The sequence below is a fragment of the Macaca thibetana genome, chromosome 12 (genome assembly GCF_024542745.1).
Source record: "Macaca thibetana thibetana isolate TM-01 chromosome 12, ASM2454274v1, whole genome shotgun sequence".
Taxonomy (NCBI): Eukaryota; Metazoa; Chordata; class Mammalia; order Primates; family Cercopithecidae; genus Macaca; species Macaca thibetana.
In genome coordinates, this window is record NC_065589.1 from 118,923,386 (window position 1) to 118,945,670 (window position 22,285).

The 22,285-nt window shown below is 39.2% G+C and overlaps 1 protein-coding gene across 6 annotated transcripts in view; it reads right to left on the bottom strand.

Moving 5' to 3' along the window:
• The window catches only part of CLASP1 (cytoplasmic linker associated protein 1), a 310,910-nt gene that overhangs the window by 117,002 nt on the left and 171,623 nt on the right, over window positions 1–22,285 (bottom strand). For all 6 annotated transcript variants that reach the window (XM_050751936.1, XM_050751937.1, XM_050751940.1 and 3 more), the window contains exons 9-13: window positions 9,779–9,931; window positions 4,770–4,843; window positions 3,326–3,418; window positions 2,208–2,353; window positions 1,058–1,193 (exon numbers count right to left, since the gene is read on the bottom strand). In XM_050751936.1, coding sequence (XP_050607893.1) covers window positions 1,058–1,193; window positions 2,208–2,353; window positions 3,326–3,418; window positions 4,770–4,843; window positions 9,779–9,931 — 602 coding nt within the window. The remainder of the gene's footprint in view (window positions 1–1,057; window positions 1,194–2,207; window positions 2,354–3,325; window positions 3,419–4,769; window positions 4,844–9,778; window positions 9,932–22,285) is intronic.

The window sequence follows — 22,285 nt, forward strand, 5'->3', positions numbered from 1 at the left end:
GAGGTGAACACTTGCAAATACAAAAGTAAAACAAAATTAAAAGAATCACTTCCTCACTAATCTACTTATATAGCACATATACATTCAGATTAGAATGTCAGTGAGTTTTAAAAGAAAAAAATAATTCACAGGATATTGTCAAAAGGCATTAGAAAATTTACAGAGTTAAGAACAGGCAACATGATGACATGAAGGTAAGCCTAAAACAATCATTACTATGAGGTCTAAATTATCTCAGCTGTAGAGATCTGAGTGGGTTTGAAAGAAGTCATCAGACCAATGTATTTTGATATTGTTTCAACGGAAATGTCCAATAATGACCTTGGGTTTAACAGTTAAAGTAGGCAGTGCAAGTAAGAACAGTAAGAACTAATAATACAAAGTAAACAACCAAAATAATCAAGAATATTCTGGATAGACTTTAGACAGTATCATCAAGCCTCAAAGCTTCAAGAGCTGCTTCTGGGCAAAAAGGACTTGAAAGTGGTGGGGAGGTAACGTGGAAAACCATTTTAAACCTTTGTGAACTATTAGATTTTGTTAAAAACTTGTGTACAAATTACTTGGATAATTATTTAAATTTGAACAAATAAGTGCCTAGAAAATCTAACCAAAGAGAATATTTTGTTTCTGTGCTTATGTGCAATTAATTGAACTTTTGGGTGAACAGCAAAACCACAAGTACCAATACCTAAAATGGAAGGACTGGGATTAAGGAGGTTAAGACTAAGAGTAATATCTAAGTAACAAGAATACAATATAATCTCAGAAGCAGACACCGGATGTTCGAATATTTTAAACCAATAGTGAGCTAACAATCAATACCTCATTAACTTTATAACACATCCATAATTCACATTATGGATTATAAAAAGCTCATATGCCACAATTAAGTAGGGGGAAAAGATGATATATATATATATATAAAATTCCAATATAATTATGCTAATAAATTTAATTACTCAATATAATTATGTTAACAAAAATGCCTCTAATATTTATCAACCATCGGTATTTACCACTTGCTTATTTCATGTATGGCCTATAACATACTTACCCGAATAATTAACCTAACAGCTACAACACCAGACGTGGCCATAATTTTGGCACTGTTTGGAATTAAATTAAAGATAGTTGGCATAATGGCTTCGGCTCCATGGTCAAACTTATTCCCCAGAACTGATGACAGATGCCTAAAACAAGAAATGGATACTGGACTGTAGTTATTTTTCTTAGAAACAGTGAAGCACATAAACCATTTAACATCTAGAGCCTTCATTTAAAGTTATCTAGAAAGGACAAGGGTCTAAGATTTCCGATGTGCATGTTGAGAACTTGGCAAATAGTTCTTAGCCCAAAAGTGGTTTTTTGTTTGTTTTTTTGTTTTTTTTTTTTTAATTTCCAACTAGTCTTTGTGGAGCTTTTTGTTTTCTAGAGGCAGGATCTCACTACGTTGCCCGCGTTGAACTTGAACTCCTGGGCTCAAGCAATCCTCCCACTTTGGCTTTCCAAGTAGAAGGGACTCCAGGCAGATACCAGCCCACCTGCCCCAACTAATCTGAAAATACCAAACAAACTGACGATATATTAATAAAACACAAATATGAAAAAGCACCCTTGGCTCCTTTTTCATATTTTTTCTTTTATCTTAACATAAAATATTCAGGCTTCAAAATCTGACTGCAGCCAAAACTTTAAACAGCTGTGATGCCTCCTCTTGCTGCTGCTGCTTTGATATTCTGAGATACATTCTAACACAAAGTTTTATTAGCTTTGATTACTAGTACACATATAGCTAGAATAAAATTTTACTGCAGTAAATGCCTTTAACTTCATAACTACAGTACTCTTCTAGGAACAAACATTCTGATAACCACACTATTGCCTGCCAGCAAAAATCAATGAAAAATGAGAGAAACAGGATTTCATAGAGTTTCATCTTTCCATATTAATAACTGCTTCAAAGTTTGAAATAAAGGCTTCAGAGCTATATCACTGAATAAAATAAAATTTAAAATCTGTCACACTTCACATAATTGAGCAAAAAGTATTGTAAAACCACTGACAGAAGTGTTAACTGGAATGGGTCTTGAAGACTAGTCGGAAGTTACATTAAAGAGACCCAGCTCACAAGTTCAAGGAGACATCTCTGAAGCTCTGTGGTGACACTATTTTATGGTGAGAATATGGAGCGTCGCAGTCCTTACCCCAACGTGATACAAGCCTCCCGCACTACCTGAGACCGCAGATCCTTAGCAGAGAGTTTAAAGGCTCCATCCAAAAGACGCAAATGTTGAAAGAAGTTATCATACTCAGCGGCACCAGCCAAAAGTAAAGATCTAATCTTTTTTAGCTAATGGAATAGAGAAAATTCAGAAAAACAGAAAACAATTCTAACACAGAATATACAAAACAGAAGCCATCAACTACAAAAGAGATAATTGTTAAAGTTCAACTGATTAGAAAGCATTCCCAAGAGAATTCAGCCAGTATTGTATTAGCTAATACAATAAACAAATCTACATATCACAAATAAGACTAAATAATTTTTAACTGGAGTATTTGTGACACATATATTGTAATTTCTGCAAAAACAGTTTTACATTTGAAATATCTTAAAGTATTTATAGATCCTACAACACTAATGATAAATAATTAAAAACTTTTGGCTTGTGAAAAGCCCCTCCTAAGCTTACCTCCCCTCACACCCCACTTCAACTGCCATTTATTTAATGAACCAAAGGAAGCAGCATTCCTACCTGAACCATTATCCTCCACCGAACCATTAACTGGCTGGTCTGATTTAAAATACAATATAATGGCAATGGTACCACCTCCCTTCTTGCCAGCCAACCAGTAGAAAATAGCCTTCTCAGATCAGACACACCCTCGCTTTAACGCCCAGCCCACTTTCCATTAATCTACTTTTAAAAATAAAGGAGACACAACTTTCTAGCAAGTGATATGAAGAAAGAAAAGAATATTGGGGGACATATACTAAAACTGCCACAAAAAAGCCACTTTAAAGGCAAACAATCACAGAATGAAATTTCTGCTAAGGTGACAGTGGAGGCTGTCACCATACACTCCACAGTTAGGTCTTTGTTAAAAGACTAGATGATTCATAAAGGTTTAAGTTGGTGTGTTTCAAAAATAAAAATAAAAGGAGATACTCTACTAAAAGGGTGAAGTGTACATACAATAATTTGTATTTAAAATATATATTATTTAAAATTCATTAGAGTTGTGCCCTGATTTCATAATAAAGTATGAGATACTTAAATACATCTTATGAAAAGGTAATCACATGAAGTCAACAGCTTACAGCATTTACTCTCTGTTCCCAATCATGCTTGTCATCAGATAGTATTTCCCTAATTTTGTTTATGGATTCCTCAAGGTCTCGGCTGGAATAAATCTGTAAGCAAAATTAATTTACAATCAATATAAAAACATGCAGAATAAACAGATTACTTCTTAATTACATGAAGTCAAGACCATTTAGTAAAAGAAATTATTTAATTTTTAAGAAACACCTATGAGAAAATATCTGCAGAGTTTTGTCTATAATGAGGATCTTTCTCACTATAAATGTGTACACACATGATTTGCTGCCATATGTGAATAACCCTGCCTCAAACGTAGCTTTACTATAAACTTAACAGATGATTTCATGTACAAAGAGAAACAAGCCTAACGGGAAACAGTCAGTGATGCCTAAGTCATTTCTTACTCTTAGTATTATTTATAACATGACACTATACCTATAATTTTAAAGACTTTCAAATCTACATTCTCATTTATCTCCACATCTTACTTAGAAAACAGGTAGGGTACAGGGTATAATCAATCTTGATGTATGCTGGGAAGGTCAGGTCAAGCACTTAAGGATGAACCTGAACCCGAGATTGTTTTTTTGTTTTGTTTTTTTTAAGAGACTGGGTCTCACTCTGTCGCCCAGGATGGAGTACAGTGGCGCAATCTCAGCTCATGACAAACTCCACCTCCCGGGTTCAAGGGAGCCTCCCAGCTCACTCTCCTGAGCAGCTAGAACTACAGGCATCTGCCACCACAGATGATTTTTGTATCTTTTGTACAGATGAGGTTTCGTCATGTTGCCCAGGCCACCGAGATTCTTGTTACCTGCTTTATACACATACGGCAACGAAGGTGGCAAAGAGAGTTGTACACAACAGACTAGTAAGTGCCACAGGAATCCAGGGCACAGACAGCCGGTGTAGGCTGAGGAAAAGTATTAGTCTCAACCAGCAATAGATGATACTAAGGCACAAAGCAGTCAAAAACTTGCGGCTGTATCCCAATTTTTATAAATAATCTTTGTTTCATCTGTTAGGTATTTAAAGTGAAGCATCAAAGAAGGTATAAACTAAGCTCTTATTAAATCATTCTCTGTAACTTTTCAGACACCAAAATCCTTCAAAGTTATGAAGTTTTCTAAAAAAAATCCCTAAATAAATATGCCTTTTTTATTTTCTAATTGAGCATCACCTATTTCTTACTCTTTTATGTAACCTGATCCATAAACTTAATAATAGAGCAACCAATGTCTTTCCTGTTCTTACTGAAAGATCATCTTGGGCCTTGACTTTTGCTCCAACATTTTCTAGTCTGCACCTCAGATCTCCTGTAGTGTTGACAGTTAAAATTACCTGACCTAGTAAAGAACATTACACAGGCATACTTGAAAAATAAAATGTGAAGAAAAAGTCTACCCTTGTTTGTAATCACACTCAAATATCCTCACTGACCTGTACTACAGGTACATCATCAAATGCTTTAATAAAATCCTCTTCATCCACAGCACCAGCTCCTTCTTTTGCAGCTGTAAAAAAGAATTTCAAAAAATATGAAACAATGTATATAACACATACACTGAAGAAGTCTAAACATACACAATCAAAATTCTGTTTTGGAAGATTCAGAACTATTTTTTAGAAAGGCTTCATATAACTTTGGAGTGTCATGAAATTGACAAACATTACTGACTTCACATCAAGATGAAATACAGTAATTCTACAATGCTATATACATTAGCTTAAGGTCACTTAGACTACCTGTTTAAGCAGGGAGGGTATGGTTTTAAAGGGTTTAGATATTGTATTAATACACAAGTCTTTTGAAAGATTCCTAATAAATGGATCAAGCAGAAAATTTAATTCTTCAGGGAGTAACTTAAACTGTAATTACTAGGAATTCAGCATTACAAATTTGTCACTATTCAAACCAGTCCTAAATAATTTCAGTTTTATTTAACTTTATATTAGTTTGAAAACATTTCTATTTCCTTGAACTCATGATAACTATCATTTTTTTCATTTAAGAATCAGTTACAAGTTTCTCCTACAAAGTTATCCTAAGATGCTTTGTATACTTAAAAGTATGTGAAGAAAGTATTTCTTTTTGCTAATCTGAGCTCCCTTTTATGCATGAAAATCAAGTGATGCTTTATCAGATTTTTTCACATTTTAAAAACTGGTGTCTATAGTCATCTTCATAACCCCCATTAATGATTTACATGGATTAGTCTGATTGCTTTTCTAAGACTTTCTTACCACACATGTATCTGGTGTTCGGGGTCCTGATAATTATCCAGACAGAAAGGAGCTTTAAAGACAATCCCAGGTAGCAGTAAATGTGTGTCATCACTCTTGCTGAAGATCACTCACACCGTGGAAAAGCTAACTACTCTAAAGGCCAATAGTTACTCACTGTGATGTGGTGCTCTGTGTCTGTTTCAGCATAAAAACTGGATCCCATTGAGCAGATAGGCCCTGAATGCCTCCTTTGCATGAGGCCCTACACCATGCACCCACACATACCAAAGAGGACTCAGAGGCCAACAACAGTCCCTGAGCCTAGGGTATCTGATGAGGAGGAGCAAACCAGGAAATTCATGACTATGGTTTTAAACAACATGGAAAAAAGGATAAGTGCAGGGCTGAAGGGGAAAACCGAGCTGATATGTGCATAATCTACACAGCAGGGACTTCTGGAAAGTGTATGGATGTGGGATGGGAAGGAAAGCACCAGTCTAGTAATTTTCTAAGCCTTGTTTGTGCAACAGATAATTACCCAATAATAGATCAAGTAAAAAGAAAGATTGTTCAGGCATTAAAAGGAACAAAGTATTGATATATGCTACAAGGTAGATGAAACACTGAAAACATTCCCTTTAAAATGGCTATTTTATGTTATGTGAATTTAAAATCAGTAACAAAAAGTAAAATGTTTTTAAATACACCAAAAAAATGATTAGAAAGAACTGGAAATAAGTACAATTAACATTCCTACAGCTCCTCTATCACAGATGCTGGGGTCAGGAGGCAGAGTGGTCCCATGCTGGTCTGGTCAAGATACCAATATTCTAGGGCCAGTTCAGAATTCAGGAGAGGCCATCAGGAGACAGCATTTTAATGCTAATCACGAGTATAGCTTTTATTTGGTCCTTTTGGCTTCATCTTTTTTGGCTCATGGGATTCCCCATCCACCACTATCCCCACCACCACCAACAGCTCAAAAGCTAAAGCCATCAGTGAAAATGGTTCTAAAAGCAGCAGCTACACAATTTTTCTGAGGTAAATTTCGGAAGGAATTTGCATGTAAATGTGAAACTTGACAGAAGATGAGAGTTGTATATAACAACTAAACTGTCTACATTAGGAGTGAAAGGAAGAATTTATGGGAGAAATCTCCTACAATTTATTTAATGCAACATCCTTACTGGTCTCACAAGGAACCATGTTACTTGTAAGAACAAAATGTATTTTATCTTATTTATTTTTATTCCCAACTTTTAAGTTCAGGGGTACATGTGTAGGATGTGCAGGTTTGTTACATAGGTAAACGTGTGCCATGGTGGTTTGCTGCACAGATCACCCCATCACTAGGTATTAAGACCAGCACATTAGCTATTCTTCCTGATGTTCTCCCTCCTCCCACCCCAAACTCTGCAACAGGTCCCAGTGTGTGTTTTCCCCACCCATGTGTCCACGTGTTCTCATCATTCAGCTCCCACTTATAAGTGACAACATGCAGTATTTGGTTTTCTGTTCCTGCGTTAAACTGCTGAGGATAACAGCTTCCACCTCCATCCATGTCCCTGCAAAGGACATGATCTTGTTCCTTTTTATGAATGCATAGTATTCCATGGTATATATGTACAACATTTTCTTTACCCAGTCTCAATGGGCATTTAGGTTGACTCCAGGTCTTTGCTATTGTGAATAGTGCTGGGATGAACATATGCACACATGTATCTTTGTAACAGAATGATTTACATTCCTTTGGATATATACCCAGTAATGGGACTACTGGGTCAAATGGTATTTCTGCCTCTAGGTCTTTGAGGAACTGACACAGTCTCTTCCACAGTGGTTGAACTAATTTACACTCCCACCAACAGGGTAAAAGCACTCCTTTTTCTCCACAACCTCGCCAGCATCTACTGTTTTTCTGACTTTTTAATAATAGCCATTCTGACTGGTGTGAGATGGTATCTCATTGTGATTTGCATTTCTCTAATAATCAGTGACGTCGAGCTTTCTTTCATGCATTTGCTGGCCGCATGTTCATCTTCTTTTCCTAAGTGTCTGATCATTTTCTTTGCCCACTTTTTAATGGGGTTGTTTTTTCTTGTAAATTTAAGTTCCTTGTAGATTCTGAATGTTAGGCCTTTGTCAGATGGATAGATTGCAAAAATTTTCTCCCATTCTGTAGGTTGTGTGTTTGCTCTGATAGTTTATTTTGCTGTGCAGAAGCTCTTTAGTTAAATTAGGTCCATTTGTCAAATTTTGCTTTCATTGCAATTGCTTTTGGCGTCTTTGTCATGAAATCTTTGCTCATGCCTATGTCCTAAATGGTATTGCCTAGATTTTCTTCTAGGGTTTTACAGTTTGAGTTAAATTTTAACTCTTTCATCCATCTTGAGTTGATTTTTGTATAGCGTGTAAGGAGGAGGTCCAGTTTCAATTTTCTGCATACGGATACCCAGTTCTCCCAGCACCATTTATTAAACAGGGAATTCTTTCCCCATTGCTTGTTTTTATCAGGTTTGTTGAAGATCAGATGGTTATAGTCGTAAGGTCTTTATTTCTGGGTTCTCTATTCTATTCCATTGGTCTGTGTGTCTGTTCTTGTACCAGTACCACACTGTTTTGGTTAGGGGTAGCCTTACAGTATAAAGTTGGATAGCGTGATGCCTCCAGCTTTGTTCTTTTTGCTTAGGATTGTCTTGGCTATATGAGCTCTTATTTGGTTCCATATGGATTTCAAGATAGTTTCTTCTAATTCTGTGAAGAATGTCAATGTTAGTTTAATGGGAATAGCTTGAATCTATAAATTGCTTTGGGCAGTATGGCCATTTTCATAATATTAATTCTTCCTATCCATGAGCACGGACTGTTTTTCCATTTGTTGTATCGTCTCTGATTTCTTTGAGCAGTGTTTTGTAGTGCTCCGTGAGGAAGTCCTTCACTTCCCTTGTTAGCTATATTCCTAGGTATTTTATTCTTTTCGTGGCAATTGTGAATGGGAATTCATTCACGATTTGGCTCTCTGCTTGCCTGGTGTTGATGTATAGGAATGCTAGCGATATTTGCACATTGATTTTGTATCCTGAGACTTTGCTGAAGTTGCTTATCAGCTTAAGAAGATTTGGGCTGAGACAATGGGGTTTTCTAGATATAGGATCATGTCATCTGCAAATAAAGATAGTTTGACTTCCTCTCTTCCTATGTGAATACCCTAACCCTAACCCCAACCCCGTGCTCCTTTAGCTCAGTGAAGTTCATTATTATCCACATTCTGAGGCCTACTTCTGTCATTTCAGCCATCTCAGCCTCAGCCTAGTTCTGAGCCCTTGCTAGAGAGGGGTTGCGGTTATCTGAAGGAAAAGATGTTTCAGCGCTTTTGTGTTGATTCTTTCTCATCTTTGTGGGCTTATCTACCTTTGATCTTTGAGGTTGTGGTCCATTGGATGGGGTTTTTTGTGGTTGCTGTTTTCTGTTTGTTTTTCTTTCAACAGTCTGGTCACTCTTCTGTGGAGCTGCTGCTACCCAGCTTTCTACAGATTGTCTTTGAGGTCTTGAGCTCTGCCCTCCCTGCATGAAGAGCCTGCAGTCCAGGTAGAGAAACACGGGCCTTCCACTCCCACAGAGCTACCTCCCGCTGGCCCAGCTCCACCTCACGCTACCATCCAACAGACACACCAACAGCTGCCACCTCACCATGGCTCACCGGGAACTGGAGCAGAGGTGGCTGTCTCCACCACCCACAGCCTGACCTGCATGCGGAGCATGCACACACGCCCCAATACCTAGGGGCCAGTCCACAAGATGTATTTTAAAGACAGGAGTTACAGTGTGACTTCTGGATTATTCTCAGTCTTGTTAAACAGAAATTGTCTAAAACGCCCCTAGTGGTTTCAGGCATTGCTGGATCCAGATAACTAAACAATGCGATGAGGGTGTGCTCTTGCTTTTATCTCGGAGCTATGCTTTCCTCTGTGCTAGTTTCCTTCTTCTATAGGCTCCGCCTTAGCAGAATGTGGCAAAAGTCAACACAGTAGCTCAGATTTACAACTTACCAGCTAATCAGCACCAGTACTGCAATGCTAATTCAATTAAAGAATAGCAGGCAGAAACCTGCTGCATACGGGGACTGTATCACTTCTGAGGGCCACCACAGGCAAGTACTTGCATCTCTGGTTTGAAAAGCTGGCATAGCTGACCCTAGAACGCCACACAGAGCTTAGACTAACCTGAAGACTTGGATCCCAGGGTGGATGAACCAAGCCGGCGGGTGGTTCCCATTCCAACGTTTCTCCGAGAACTCGGTGGAGCCTTGGATGACGTAGAACTAGCAGAGGAAGGTCTGTTACCATCCACAGAATCTTCATCATCGAAATTTTTATCTGAACAGTAAGCACAGAAACCAATGTTTTTTAAAAAAAAAAAAACTATATACACACACACACACACACACACACACACACACTTTTTCATACTTTTGCATACTCTTTTGGAGTCTGCGGTGCCCCTCTAGGGTCTGGAAAGCCTTAGGTTAAGCCCAGAATGAAGCCACAAAGATCATACTTGCTTTCACATACCCAGAATACTTTTGCACTCAAATTTTGAAAAATAGAACAAATATAAAGAAGAAAACAATCTCTCATAAAACCACCACCTAGAAACAGTTATTTTCACATTCTGGAACATTTCTGACCATCCATGCTTTTTTATTTTTTTAAGATAAAGGGTCTCACTGTCACTCAATCCTCCCACCTTGGCCTCTCAAAGTGCTGGGATTACAGGCATGAGCCACTGTACTTGGTCACTTGGGTATTTTAAAGTAGCAGCTGAGATGAGAGTATGTATCATATTGGAATAGTGCTTACTTCAAATATGTAAATGTTTCCTCTGTGATGAAATATTTTTCAGAACCACCATTTTAATAATTGTATGGTACTTTGTAATTGGAAAATGGCACAAGTGAAACATTCTTATGGTTAGACATTTAGGGTGTTTCTAATTCCTCACCATTAGAAATGCAATATTGCAAATGCCTTCCAACATTTTTTGTTTGTTTGTTTGAATTTCCAATCGTTTTAGGAATGAAAACCCTAGAAGCAACAACAGTGGGTCAAAGAATGTAAAAGTTCTTGATGTATAGTGCCAAAATTATCAGAGAGGTCATATAAATGTACATTTCCCCTAGAAGTTCAAAGAAGTACTCATCCTTCCACACCACTGCCAACATTTAATATTACTATTTTTAAACTTTAATCAATCTGACAGGTGAAAAAAAGACTTCATCTTCTATGTTGCATTTCTTTTTTAGTGAAGATGAACATTTTTTTCATAAGCTCATTAACTTTTAAATTTTTTAAACAGCAGTGGATTCAATCAATACTCCTCAAGTTGCATTTAAAATAAAAAAAAAACAAAAAAAAACACAGCTGTAGTCCTACCACTTTGGGAGGCCAAAATGGGAGAACTGCTCAAGGCCAGGAGTTCAAGACCAGCCTGGGCAACATAGCAAGGTCCTGTCTCTTAAGAATAAAAAAATATGTCAGATATGGTGGCATGTGCCTGTAGTCCCAGATACTCAGAAGGCTGAGGCAGGAGCATCACTTGAGCCCAGGAGCCTGAAGCTGCAGTGAGCCAGGGTCATTCCACTACATTCCAGCCTGAGTGACACAGCAAGACCCTGTCTCAAGAAAAAAGAAACATCTTTGGATTCTTAAAAATCAATAAATTTATAACAACACTTCAATGATGCAAAATTAAAGTTTATGCATCAAGTATAAGAGTGAGTCATTTAGGAGGCTAAACAAAGAACTTAAGAGTAATTTAAATAGAACAAAAATCAACATCTGTAGCTGGCAATATTCATGATTTCTCAAAGGGGCATTAGTTCTTTACCAATAAGTTTGAAATAAATCATTGTGATCCAAAAAATATACAGAATTCCTGTTTTCCTTGATCTAGTCGCTTCTTAAGCTAAATTATCAACAGCGAAGTCTTGTGTCTACTCAAGACCCCAGTGCTCCCTGAAACTCAACAACAATGCACTCCAAATTACACGGCTCAGTTTACTCAACACAGGGTAGGGGGAGGAGGAGAGAAAGACATCCTCACAAATCCATGTCTTTATGCAAATTAGCTCCTTTCACTGTGCCTTTAAATCCCCCAGATTGTCTTGTTATGCCATGCTGTTTCAAGATGGTTCTTTCAACCCATACATCCATTTTTTATTGATTCACATGCACAGTGCTATTAGCATAGACTTCCCGTGGATTCAGAAAGTGGTTCATAATGGCCTTCCCAAAATGAAAATTTAAGTCTAATGTAAAGAATAAGAACAACCCAAAGGAGAAGTCACCCACTGAGTACTGTCAGCATTAGCGGTGACAAGGACAGATCTCACTCAGCCTATCTGTCCTCTGGGGAGCTCTAAGAACATCTGAACAGATGTCATTATTCTACTACCTTAAACCATAATCATTCTGCTGAGTAGGAACAGTTCTAGTCTGTGGGACAGGTAAAAAATAAATGGGAGACATGAGGACACTATCATGCTTCACTCACAAATTCATGTAAATTATGTTTAATTCAGTCTTCTAACACATGCAGGCATGTCATTTAGAACAATACTCAGTTGCCAAGAATTATTTTCAATGGACCAATTTCAATGGAATTCCTGAAATTTTTTGCTTGCATCAGTGATAAGACTAGGTGTGGACCAGACTTAACCTCCTGCAATAAATAGCTAGAAAACCTGACAGTATATCTGAAAGAACTACGTGCAGGCACTGGATACTACGCAGTGCAGAACTTGGCTGCTCAGCTAATTTGCATAAAGATATAGATTTATTTGTTTCTCCCTGCAAGAAAAGAAACAAACAAGGTAAGCTATACAATCACCCCAACTTTCTGCCTGGAGGTGTTAATAATTTCCAGGTCACCAAGTACAGGGAAGGGGACCTCAAATTAAACTTAGTAGCCCTGCAGATTAGATACTGCAGACAATAAAGAACAGAGTTCAGAGAGGTTGAGGGTGCTAGAAATTACAGGAAGCTACACAGAAAGAGGGCTACAGAAATGTGCTAAGTTCTAGGCCTCACGTGTGAGTGAACTTCCACGAAGCAAGGCAGAAAATGACCAAGAAGGTGTGAAATGAACAACTCTTAGAGTTTACACAAGTAGGGAAGCTCCAACCAGCCAAAGTGGAATGTTCTTGGTGACCCACCCAAGGCATTCCATGGAGACCCCCAGAGAGGTCAGGTCTTAGTGAGGTTGAAGTATGTCTGGAGTGAAAGTTAAATGAAATCTGCCCTATCAGAGCTTAAAAGCAGGCCTACAGGGCATTAGAAAGACCTGCAAGTAACTTATCTGCTTTGCCAAAACAAAGTGTGATATTCCTAAAAGAAATAAAACAAGACACAGACACTCAACAAGGTAACATTCACAATATACAACATCTAATATAAAATTCCTTCACTATGTACAGAGAAGCCTTAAAAAAAAAATTTCCTAAACATGACAAGGAGGAAAATGTGGCCCATAATCAGGAGGGGCAAAAAAATCAGAAAATAGTAAACTTCTGAGAAATGATGAGATAAGACATTAAACTTCTATTATAACTATGTTCAATATTAAAATAATACATAGATATTCATAAGAAAAAAGGAAGTTTTTTTAAGAATCCAGTGGAACTTACAGATTTTAAGAAAACATAATTATCTGAAATGAAAATTTCACTGATTGAGATTAAGTGCAGGCTAGACATTGCAGAAGTAAAGAAAAAAATCAGGGAACTTAAACATATAGCAACAGAATTTATCCAAAATAAGCACAGAAGCACAGAAACAAAATAGGCTGAAAAAATAAATAAAAGGAATAGAGTCTCAGAGACCTGAAGGATAATATCCAGCAGTCTAACACACACAACACTGCAGGCCCGAAGGACAAGGGGAAGAAGGGGAAGGACAGAAAAAGATTAAGAAATGATGGCCAGAATACTTCCAAATTTGACAGAAACTATAAACCTACAGATCCAAGAAGCTGCATGCCCCAAGCAAGACACACACACAGAAAAGCATACTGAGGCACACCATAATCAAACTGTTAGGCCCAGACAAGAGCAGCCAGGGGAAGAGACATAGTACACAGAACAACAAACATAACAGCAGCAGCAGAATTCATCAGAAACCCTGCCAGCCAGAACACAATGGAAATGACAGCTTGAAAATGGTATTCACCTAGAAGTAACCTAGAATTCTATATCCAGTGAAAACATCTGTTAAGAATAAAGGCAAAATAAAAACTCAAACAGAAATTGTCATCAGCAGACCTGCACTTCAAGAAATGTAACAGGAAGATCTTCAGGCAAAAGAAAAAATGATACCAGTTGGAAACTTGGATTTACGTAAAGAAATAAAGAGCAGTAGATACGGTAAATATGTGAATATAAGACCTTCTTCTCATATTTTATTATTTATTCTCCTGTTTTAATTCTTTCACACTACCATTTCTATAGAAGATGACTGACTGTTTAAAGCAAAAATATTTAGCTTTCATTCTTTTTATATTCTCATGTAATAGGCCAATAACCTGGGGGCCAGAGGAACCATAATTAGGATATATGTTGCCGTACTAGATGACACACACAAAACAATACGGGAAATAAGGCACAGGGAAGGCATGAAGAAAATGGAAGCAGTTCCTTTCGGTCCTCAAAGAGCATATATTTTTCAAAGTTGATTATAACTTGTCTAAACTGCCTGAAGATGTCACACAACAGTGTATCACAAACCTTACCGAGAAGGCACACCCTTCATCACCAACACCTGTATGAAATGTCTCCCAAAGAAGGGAAGGATGATGCCGGGCGCGGTGGCTCACGCCTGTAATCCCAGCACTTTGGGAGGCTGAGGCGGGCGGATCACGAGGTCAGGAGATCGAGACCATCCTGGCTAACACGGTGAAGCCCCGTCTCTACTAAAAATACAAAAAATTAGCTGAGCGTGTTGGCAGGTGCCTGTAGCCCCAGCTACTCGGGAAGCTGAGGGAGGAGAATGGCGTGAACCCAGGAGGCAGAGGTTGCAGTGAGTCAAGACAGCACCACTGCACTCCAGCCTGGGTGACAAAGTGAGACTCCGTCTCAAAAAAAAAAAAAGAAGGGAAGGAGGAAAGGGCATACCAAGCAGCCAATGCAGGGCTTTTTAAACTGAATTTTAGGAGTTCTACCTGTCTTTTTACTTACCCTTTGGAAACAAATTTAACAAGCTTACTTAGCTGATTCCCTAAGCAGATTAGAAGTAACTAACTACAGGGATAGTGAGAAGGAGGACGTGCAAAGTAATGTTAATAAGTGAGCTGAAGGCCTAATAGCCTAATAGAAACTACGAAAAGCAAACACATGCACATAAAAACCCCTAAACCCAAAATGCTTAGAATACGGTTGACAGTACAGGGGTCAAATCATATCTATACAATAACAGCACAATGACCCCACACAACAACTTAAGATTCAATTTTTCAATGATCTGTGTGCTAGTGAAGAAAGTAATTCACACTTCCCATTTCGATTGGAAATTCAGGAAAACAAAGGACAAAAGTATATTTATTTTCTAGATTAAGAGCTGGACACAATGCTTTGAACTGAAACACCTGCAAAGGCTTTTGGAGGATAAAAACCAACTGAGCCAATTACTTGAAAACTTAACTAACATTTTACTGTTTAAAAATAAGTTTAGCCTATGTTTCCTAGCTTTTTGGACACCAGAAATTAAGATTAAATTTAAAAGGAGGCTGGATCATCAGAAAAGTACCCAGTTTCAGTTAACTAGGAAATTCTACTATGTAGAATGAGCCATTCTTTAACTGGACAAATAAGCTGTATCTGCAACTGGACCATGGTTACAGCAGAAGATGAAGAGTCTCACACCCAGGCTCTAACATTCAGTATTTCTCAGCTAAATTAACCCATACTGAACTCTACTAGCCATTTGGATTCCCATTTTCTTTAGGCTTTTCTGCTAAGCAGACATCTGGCAGTACCTAACCTCTTTTTCTAGAGCTTTAACTAAGGCAGAAACGTGTGAAATTGAGTATTTTTAACTGCAGGCTTGTGCCATTACATCAATTTTAACATTTTCACATAATACAAGAGCATATGTTACACATAAAATCATCTTAAGGGGAAGTTCTCTTTAAGCCCAAAGAAATAATTAACTGTATCTTCAGCCACCACTGCAAAGACGGCCATGGGAGGGCCACTTCTTTCATCTGATAGTCTCAGGTAGAAATCCGAAATAAGCAGATGGGAACCTTCAGCTCCCAGCAAGCATCACCTCCTCTGATTCTTTAAAAATCATCTGAGCTCCATTCCACCTTTTATAGAATCAGGATAAACCACTTAAAAATGACTCATGAAAGGCCAGGCGCGGTGGCTCAAGCCTGTAATCCCAGCACTTTGGGAGGCCGAGACGGGCGGATCACGAGGTCAGGAGATCGAGACCATCCTGGCTAACACGGCGAAACCCCGTCTCTACTAAAAACACAAAAAATTAGCCGGGCGAGGTGGCGGCGCCTGTGGTCCCAGCTACTCGGGAGGCTGAGGCAGGAGAATGGCGGGAACCCGGGAGGCGGAGCTTGCAGTGAGCTGAGATCTGGCCACTGCACTCCAGCCTGGGCGACAGAGCGAGACTTCGTCTCAAAAAAAAAAAAAAAAAAAATGACTCATGAAATTTCTACAGAGTGATATTATAATTTTCACCCAACCCTGAATCACCCCAGGGTGCTATCAGTCTAAAGACAAACACGAACTCAAGTCTGAGGTCTGGAACTTGGAATTAGAAGCTTTGGGCCATACTGTTTGCTTGGAAAATTTAAACACTCATCTATGAGGACCAACAAAACGTCACAGAAACTAAGAAATATCTGCTCATTGCCTATCTGCCAGGAAAGCCAGAACCTAAACTACAAAGCTTTTCCTTCTCTTCTCCTGAGGCAGGCTTTGACGGACAGAAGCACAACGGGGAGAAAATGCCTCATTTTCTAAAGAAAAGACAACTATCTGCTTCACTGCAGCAGGGTCACTTTGAAGAAGCTGCTATCCTGACAGGCTTTCAGATTCACCCACTCCCTGCTAATTGAGATTCTTCTCCAAGGGAGTAAGAAATGTGGCAGCCTACTAACTAGACTATAATTAGCTCTCTCAAGAGGAAGCGGCACAGAGACAGGATAATGAGCCCAAAGGCTGGCTGCTTTTCATAAATATCCCAACATTTCTTTCTTCTTGAATTTGCAGAGCTCCAAGCCTTTTGCAAAGGCTGTTTCTACTATCTGCAATTCTTGTCCTGTCTGCCAGACACACCCCTATGCATTCTTGAAAACACAAGTCTACCGCTAGCCTGAGATCCTGCCCGGCTCTGACCACGCGTGTACCATTTACTCCATCGCCCCCTGAAATCAGCTGGCTGCAGATCTGTTTGGTCTCTCTGTCCCCAGGGTAGAGACCACTTTGTATTCTTCTTGGTATTTACAACATCTAGAACAGAGTCTGGGCCAACAACCAGTAGACAGTCAAAAAAATTTAATTCTGGTAGTCCACATGAAGAAAGGCAAAATTTGTGAATGGATGAAAATCTTTTCTCATATATCTTTTTTAGAAGCTTTTATTACTTTTTTTTAACATGCATATGGCTTAATTAGATAATAAATTCAAACAAGGTTATGAAAATAACTGAGGACAAATCAACAAACACAATTAAAACCTCAAATACTTTTTAAGCTTCCAAATTTTCCTGCTAGAAAGAAATGTATATCCTTCTTTCCCAATAAAACATACACCTATTTTTAAATTAAGTCACAGTTCCACTATAAGCAATCATAAGCTCCCCAAATTAAACTAACAATTTGATATATATGCATTTCTAGACTTTAATGCATTCATAAACATGAATTCTATACACACGTATAAAAACTGCTTTTTTGCACACCACCAATATTTTTCTAGATCAGTATTAATCTAGTCAATTTTAAAGACTACTTACTATGACACTGTGTGCATTTACTATATTTAATCAATCATCTGTTTATCGATAGTTGAATTGTTTTCAATTTTTCACCCTCATAATACCACTGCAGTCGGTATCTTTAAAAGTAACAAGAAAAGTAACAACTAATAGAATCACAGCACTTAACTGTGTACCAGGTCCTAGGTTTGGTTGTGCATAGTCACATTAAATCCTCCTGACAACCCTGAGAGTTGTCACTTTGGTCTTAAAAATAAAAAAACTTAAGGCATCCAGACACAATATGCCCAAAGCTACACAGCTAACAAGGAGGTGGAGGAAGCCAGGATTCAAACCCAGGCCTGTTCAACTCAACATCCTATGCTCTGAGTCAGGACATTAAACGACCATCTGCCAAAAAAAAAGCAATTCCCATAAGCTGATGCTTAGTAGGTGCGGGGCACTGTGCTAAGTGTGTTCCGCACGTTGTGTTGTTTAATTCCTACTGCAGATGTTTGCTTACTCAAAATTATTTGTTTAAGATAATTTCTCAAGTACAGTATCTTCAGTATCTCTTATGAATGTAAACATTAAAAATCCTCAAAAAAATACTAGCAAACCCAATTCAGCAACATATCAAAAGAATTAACATTATGGCCAAGTGCGACTTATCCCAGCAATGTAATGTTTGTTCAGTATACATCATAGTTGTCATATTAATATAATAAAAGGCAAAAAACAACATATTCTCTAAACACAGTAAAATGCTTTCATGCTAAAAACACTACAAGCAGGGATTAGAAGAGAACTCCCTCAACCTGATAAAGACCACCTCCAGGCCAGGCGCCGTGGCTCACACCTGTAATCCCAGCACTTTGGGAGGCCGAGGCGGGCGGATTGCCTGAGGTCAGGAGTTCCAGACCAGCCTGACCAACATGGTGAAACCCCATCTGTACTAAAAATACAAAAATTAGCCCAGCGTGGCAGTGCACTCCTGCAATCCCAGCTACTCGGGAGTCTGAGGCAGGAGGATCGCTTGAATCCGGGAGGTGGAAGTTGCAGTGAGCTGAGATTGCGCTACTGCACTCTAGCCTGGGCAATGGAGCCAGACTCCATCTCAAAAAAGAAACACACACACATATACACACACACACACACACACACACACACACACCATCAACAACATGGTCAAAGACCAGATGCTTTCCCCCTAAGATCAAGAACGAGGAAAGATGTTTACTCTCACTACTTCTATTCAACATTGTGGTAGACGTTCTAGCCAGGGAAATCCGACCAGAAAAAGAAAAAAAAAAAAAAGCATGCAGACTGAATTGGAAGAACTAAAACTATCTCCATTTACAAATGACTTGATTTGGTATGTAGAAAACACTGAAGAATGCACGCAAAAAATCAGAACCAATAAACAAGTTCAGTGAGGTTGTAGGATATAAAACCAGTATTAAAAAATCCATTGTATATTCTATACATCAAATTAAGAAAACAATTAACAATAGCATCAATAAAAACACCTAACAACTTTAACAAAAGGGAACTACAAAACACTGTTAAGATCAACTAAAGACAAACCAATAAATAGAAAGATATTCCATGTTCATATATCGGAGGAATTTTTGCTCATTATCTAAACTATATTCCTTGCCCAACTGTTCCCTCTTAATTTTAACCAAAGTTGGATAAATAGAAAAGTATAAAAGTGCAAAACACACTGTATGAATTGAATGGCTAGATAAAGACTTTTTCTTCCAAGTTTCTACCTCCCTTTCTCCATCAAAGTATGGGAAGCGGGGTACACGTATCACCCCCAATCCAGTCAATATGGACCAGCGTTAAACAGGGCCGGTTCTACCACTCTGTACAAAAAAATCCTTCAATATCCATATTCTGAAACAAAAATTCCTCTCCCTGTTTACAAAATTAAAGAAGGCTTTTGTCAGAACACAGGGAACATAAAAATTTCCAACTTGGCTGGAAATGTTGGCATTTTTGACAACACGAAAGTGGAAATGGCATACTAGAAGCTCTGAGGGTGCTAGCAGAGTGCTACTTCTGCCCTTGGGCACCAGTAATCCATCCTCTACCACAGAAGTGAGCCTGGAATGCAATCAAGCTGCCAGTTAGGGATCATGTTTCATTCCTTCCGCCCAAAAGCTTGCTGCCAAAAAGCTGGGCTGGCATTTTAAGACGATTTCAACAATGACACCACTGGTACAGATAATGTGAGAAGAGAGAACTGGAGCACAGACAGGTGGCAACTCACAAATTCATTTCAGCTTTACTAGTCCTTCACAAAGGGAGTTAAAAAGGGACAAAACCTTCTGCTGGGAAAGACAGGCAAGGAAAACACCAACAGAAACCAGAGAGGGAAATGAACTGTGAGGAGGGCAGAAAACAAACTTCCATAGATACCTGCTCCTGAAGGCACTATAGGAGCTCAAAGTTCACACTGGGTAAGAGCTGCTGAGTGCCTCCTGCAGGTGCAGATCAAGGCACAATTAATTCCTCTTTGGGTCTTGGGGAAAAGGCCCTGGCTGCTGCTGTATAACTTACAACCAGGCTCCAGAGAGATGCAGGCATACTCACAACAGAGGAGCCCAGGGATGGTTCTGTGCAGGGAGAAATCCACAGCTCGCACTGGGCAGTGAGCCTGCCCTGGGGCAGAGCTGTAATGTCACAGGCCTGCACTTTCAGCAAGACCAACCTCATGTGAGGTATAAAAAGAAAATGAAAAGAGACAGGCTTCTGTTTCCCTGTCTGAAAAAAGGATGATCCTGTCTACCTATGCAATGCGCTGCCCACCCAGTATCAACCCTCTTCTTCTACTGACAGCCCAGGGCAGTTCTTGGGTAACCACCTCCCCCACCCTCAGAGTGACAACACCTTTGTTTGCCTCAGTGGATCCTGGCCACAGCATCCGGGCTCTCCCAACCCATCACAGTAATTAATTCTAGAACCTCCCTTCTTGTGGACTTAGAGCTATGCAGGTACAAGCCTAGAGCTGTTGGAGCCAACCAACGGCAGTGCCTGCCCAAGAGAGAGGCAAAGCAAAAGAAAGTGGAGTGAGAGGCAGTGAGAGTCGAGGTCTAATGCCTGGCATGTGTCCAAAGGAGGGCAGCAAGACCCACACACCCAGACTTAGTTCCACGAGCCAAGTCACTCCCCTTCCCCCTTATACCACTTGGAATGAGGCCTGTATTGCTGGCAACCCAAAGCATCTCTGTACTATATCAAAGGGATGTCATGCAGATTAGACAACATGCATTAAAGACAGGAAAACCATAAGTACTGGACAAATGGCAGCTATTTTACACCCTCATTATTTATGCTATGCTTTGCATGCAAAAAAATCAGCTCTTCAAAAATATTTCAACAGAAGTGAGGAATTAGGAACAGAATTTTCTTTAAAAATGTGCTTAAAAGGCCATACAACTAATTCAAGTTAGGCAGCCGAAAGAAATGTATGGACATTATAGAGAAATGGAGGAAGGCATGGTTAAAACCACCTTCTCTAGAACTGATTCCAAAGGGAAAGTACCCATTTCCCCCTTGACAAGTGTCCTTAAGAGGTCTCAATGACAAGTTTCTCAGGGTCACAAGAAAGAAATTTGTCATTTGTAAGCAAAAGGAAAAAGCTCAATTAGGAATATGCTTCCATCAAGTGGCATCAATGTTTTAAACTCTCTCCAAACCCTCCATGTCCTGGAACTTGAAAGTTCGAGTCCAGAGCACAGGGTCACCTTACAGGTGATTTGGTCTCAAAGTAATCATTTTGTTACTTCTGTAAGAAAACTGGACTCCCAGAGCACCCTAGCCTCTACTACTGGGAGGCTACTGGAGAGCATACCACCTCTGAATACGTCTAGCATTTCTCTAGTAAGCACACTTGTGTCCCAGGTACTTTGTTGGGAGCTGGGATGTAGAAAGGGAAGTCATGGTTCTCACTCTGGAGTGCACAGTCTGACGTGGGAACACAATCAACAGCACGTAGGATTCAGTGTGAGGTTTTCCTAACAGCACACACACAATATGACATATGAATCCAAAGTAGGGCCAGACAAATTTAGAAAGGATCCACTGTGCCTTCCAACCAACCCTCGGATGTGATCCGTACTACTTTGGTCCACTTAACATTGACTAAAAGTGTGAGAGGCTTTAAATGTGTGCACATCTTACTTAACTCAGGAACACCCTGGGCTACCAGGCTCGGTGAATATACAGCGAAAGAGAACAAATTCCAAAGACTCTTGCTGAACAGATGTAGCAGAGGCAAGGAATTCCTGACAGGGGATAATGAAAAAATGAGCCAGCTTCCCTCTGCACCTGGACAGGCCCAGGTGCCCCCACTACTCTGTGTGCCCATCCTGGACACTATGGAACAGAGAATTAAAGGCAAAGTTTCCAAGTCATACCCAGGAGTTAGGATTCCTGAAGTTAGAATCTCTTGGCCAAACTGGAGGCCCAGTTTAAGTTAACCCTGTTAATATTAAGCCTTCCTCAGAGAAAAGAACTTACAGCAACATGCCAAGAGTGATGTATTTAAGATCAGTCTTGAAGAAGAGTATCTCCAAACATATGTCTTACCCTTAGAGACAAAAAGCAAAGGAAGGGAGTACAAAGAGACTGGTACTTTAATATCCAGAGTAGATGAGAATAAACTATCCTTCCTGCTGGAATAGCTAGTTCCCGACACAAAACTCTGAGCACCTGAGCTGAGCCCACAGTATCATT